The sequence below is a fragment of the Anneissia japonica genome, unplaced genomic scaffold (genome assembly GCF_011630105.1).
Source record: "Anneissia japonica isolate Jap-2015-1 unplaced genomic scaffold, ASM1163010v1 scaffold493_len2256704_cov171, whole genome shotgun sequence".
Classification (NCBI taxonomy): Eukaryota; Metazoa; Echinodermata; class Crinoidea; order Comatulida; family Comatulidae; genus Anneissia; species Anneissia japonica.
In genome coordinates, this window is record NW_022727062.1 from 1425687 (window position 1) to 1429535 (window position 3849).

General features: G+C 37.4%; 1 protein-coding gene across 1 annotated transcript in view; it reads left to right on the forward strand.

Annotated features, from left to right (window-relative positions):
* The first annotated feature begins 844 nt into the window (after positions 1-844).
* The window catches only part of LOC117113442 (cleavage stimulation factor subunit 2-like), a 14052-nt gene continuing 11047 nt past the window's right edge, over positions 845-3849 (forward strand). Inside the window, exons 1-2 of the mRNA XM_033256776.1 lie at positions 845-1013; positions 3375-3617. Of these exons, the coding sequence (XP_033112667.1) occupies positions 980-1013; positions 3375-3617 (277 nt within the window). The 5' untranslated portion in view covers positions 845-979. The remainder of the gene's footprint in view (positions 1014-3374; positions 3618-3849) is intronic.

Below are 3849 nucleotides of genomic sequence, written 5' to 3' on the forward strand. Positions count from 1 at the left end.
TCCTTACTCTCTGTGCTTTCCCCAGAAAGCGTATATTTTTAGTAGTTAGTATGCCTAGGTATGCAAAACCCAGACCTAAATAAAAATTGTCACAGTATGTAACTCAAGTTAAAATAACACCTTTCATTACTCGTGCACAGCTCAATCAAATATTATATGTCATTTTAAACGATCCATTAATATTCTGAGCACGGCAAAATCAATGTATTTTTAAAAATTAGACAGCGACGTTCTCTCAGAAGTCGTTTTGTAGCCGTTTATCTTGTTGATGACCCTTTGACCTCCTGAATTCTGCAATACTTGTATGAGATTTTCGGGTCGATTCAGTCGAAACGGGCCCGAGTGGAGTTTCATGTAAATGTTCCGTACGGAAAAAAAAATCGCGTACGGCATAGTCAGAACGGTCAAGGGTCAAAAGTTTCCAATTTAGCAAGAGGGCGCCATTCATGCCTTATTACAGAATTTGCACGCGTAAATCGCGGAGAACGCTATCTTGTGTTTATGGCGAATAGCAAAGATCTTATAAACACAAGATAGCGTTCTCCGCGATTTACTCGTAACAAATAGAAGCGTCGGTCAAGGTTCAAAAGTTTCCAATTTAGCAAGAGGGCGTCATTCATGCGCTATTATACCAAAGAGAAAAAGTAATCGGTTTTGGAAGAGGGCGTCCTATCTCTTGCCATGGATCTGAGATGGTTCCTGTTCTGCTGTTCACAGGATAGCGGTCAAGGGTCAAAAGTTTCCAATTTAGCAAGAGGGCGCAATTCATGCCTTATTACAGAATTTGCACGCGTAAATCGCGGAGAACGCTATCTTGTGTTTATAAGATCTTTGCGAATAGTAGAATCAGGCGTTGGTGGCGTATTACGGCTGCATGAATGCTGGCATGTTTTGCTGCGCGCCCCAAAACATTTGAAGTCAAAGTCATTGTGCAATTACTTGAGTTATTATTAAACTGATTTGTTTATTCTTTTTAAATATGGCTGCAGACAGATCAATGCGATCAGTGTTTGGTAAATATGATTATTTGGTTTACATGAAATGCCAGCTCAGCTTGTGAAATACCGGCATAGGGGGACTAGGCTAGGCTAGCTAGGCCAACCCGTACCACCATTTTTGCAGTCCACCATCAGTTCAGAGGCTGCAGTGGCCACAATGGAACGCTGAAAGCATGCTTAGACTTTAGCCTATAGAGGTAGGCCTAGCCTAGCTGTATTTATTAATTTATTGGCTAGAGTGATACTGTAAGGTAATATACTATATAGGTGCAGCTGTAATAAGTAAGGCCATGTCATGCTCATGTACATTTTTTTTATAAATTTGCTGACATTCAATTCAGCCCTGATTTTTGGGGGGATTTTTGGAGGAGTTTCTTAGTCTTAGACAGTATTTAAAGGAAGACCTGTGTACGCTGTAGGGAATATATCGTCTGCGCAAAAATCAGCTATTCCTAGAAATCTGTTTTCGCATTACGGAAAGTAAGGGCCAATTCCGCATAGAATTTACTGAAAATTAGGCTTTAATTTTAATGTATAACCAATAGGCCTATATTATGCAGTAATTAAGAATCTGTCCACCATATTTTCCCTAGCTATTTTCCTTACAAATTTGAACTAGTTTTTGAGGTATCATCCACACAGTTGAAAAACCTTACAGTAATTTAAGTATGGCATGAGTGTTGTTTAATTGTGTCCACTTTACATTGATAATTAAATGGGCAATTCCACAGTTACGGAATTACAAATCACAACATTTTTTGACTTATTTTGACAAACCCAGAAAATTAGGGGCGTGCGTTGGATAGTAACTGTTATAGATGTAAGTTATACATACACCTACCAATATCAAACATTGGTACTTGATAACTAGTTCAATATTTTGATTTTTTGACCAGTTCTAAATTTGGTAACAGAACTACACAGAAATTTGCAATTTTAATTTTGATCACGGAACATAAGATTCCGTCTGAATATTATAACCAATTAACATTAATAGTGACTGGTATCACAGTCTGGACATAAGGTGTGGCTAAATTGTTAATGAAAGTTTGCTACTCATATATTTATGTTTTATTTGTATTTGATTGGTTTTGTTTGGTAACGGAATTACATGACACGGCAACGGAATTACATGTCCGATTATCTGTTGCACTCGCAACCTACTATACCCAAAATAATCCAAAAAGCTATTCTAGAATGCCTGTCCATCTGTGGTTCACATACTGTAGCTCGGTACTATGCAAGATCTATCCACTATATCTATGAATGTCGTCAATTGGCCACACAAATTAACAAAATTAGTTATTTTAACAAACTTTAGGGTGAACTTGTCATTGTGACTCTCAAGAACCTGACCAACAAATTTGTTGGCATTCTTCTGGCAAAAATACTTAGCAACCACCTACTTCATGTCGGATCTACTGTAGGCAATTTATTATCACTTTTGACTGTAGGCCTAACATAATACTTGTATCATCATAAGCTTGCTTACTTCCTTCAACTTCACCACTATCACCAGCATCATCAATCACATCTGCATCATCACAATTATCAACATCATCACTAAATTCAACTTATCACTATCTTCACGGTTACTAGGGCCGTTGCTAAGGTCATTTGCTGCCATCTTGTCATTTTAATAGGCTCCATTGGACATAAGTATCAATTTGAATCAATGCTATGGAGGAATATGGGCAGTATATTGTGTAATAGTGAATTAAGTTCTATTAACTCTATTCCTATGACCCAATGTAATTCCGTTACCAAATGTAATTCCGTTACCAGGTTTTCTAAAAAACTAGCGAAGATTAAAGGAAACTGTTGAGTGATAATGGTAAAGGGGTATGACTAGTAAGAGAATATAAACTAACTTGAGTTTATGGACATTGGTTTGCTCTCAGAAAAGCATTAATTACTTTTTTGGTAACGGAATTACGGTGTGATATTACCCAATATTTGCCAACTTGCTGTGAAAATTGTAAGATGCCATGTCAGAGTCTATCTCAACATTTGGGTTCTAGGGACCATTAAGTCAAATATTCAGAATAATTGAAGTCAGGAAGGGTTGAGTTAAGCATAATTGGGGATTATTTTTAAAATTAGCTATTTTTTTTAAATTTTTTTATTCTGAATCATGCTCAAATATACCGGTGGTTTTTGAAGAATATGAATTAATAAGACTAAAATTTCACTTCGAACCAAATTCTACATAATGATTCTGCTCTGAAAATGAAACCCAAGTTTAGATACAAGTGGATTAAATTTTTGGTGGTTTTGGCCTTCCAATGTGGAATTGCCCACATATGACATGTATATTGATTATTCTTCCAATGATCTTGCTGTTGTCACTGAACTCCATTCTTATTTCCCCTCCAGTTGGTAATATTCCATATGAGGCTACAGAAGATAAATTGAAGGATATTTTCTCAGAAGTTGGACCGGTCTTGAGCTTTCGCTTGGTGTTTGACAGGGAAACTGGCAAACCTAAAGGCTATGGGTTCTGCGAGTACCAAGACCAAGAAACAGCACTTAGTGCTATGAGAAACTTAAACGGCTATGAGTTAAATGGACGCCAACTGCGTGTTGACAATGCTGCAAGTGAAAAGAATAAAGAAATGGGTAAGTTAAGCCCCTATCGCACTAGACTTAATTTGGTCAAATTAACCGAGTCACTGGCTAAATTGACCAAAAAAAATCCAATCCGAACGTCGGTTACAATTCCCTCAGGGTTAAATTAACCAAGCCGAATGGTTAATTTTACCGACCTCAGCCTGCCCAGTAAAACTTACCGGTCTCGGTTAAACTATAACCACGCTGGTCAAGAAGTCCAATCCGAACGTGCAACACGGTT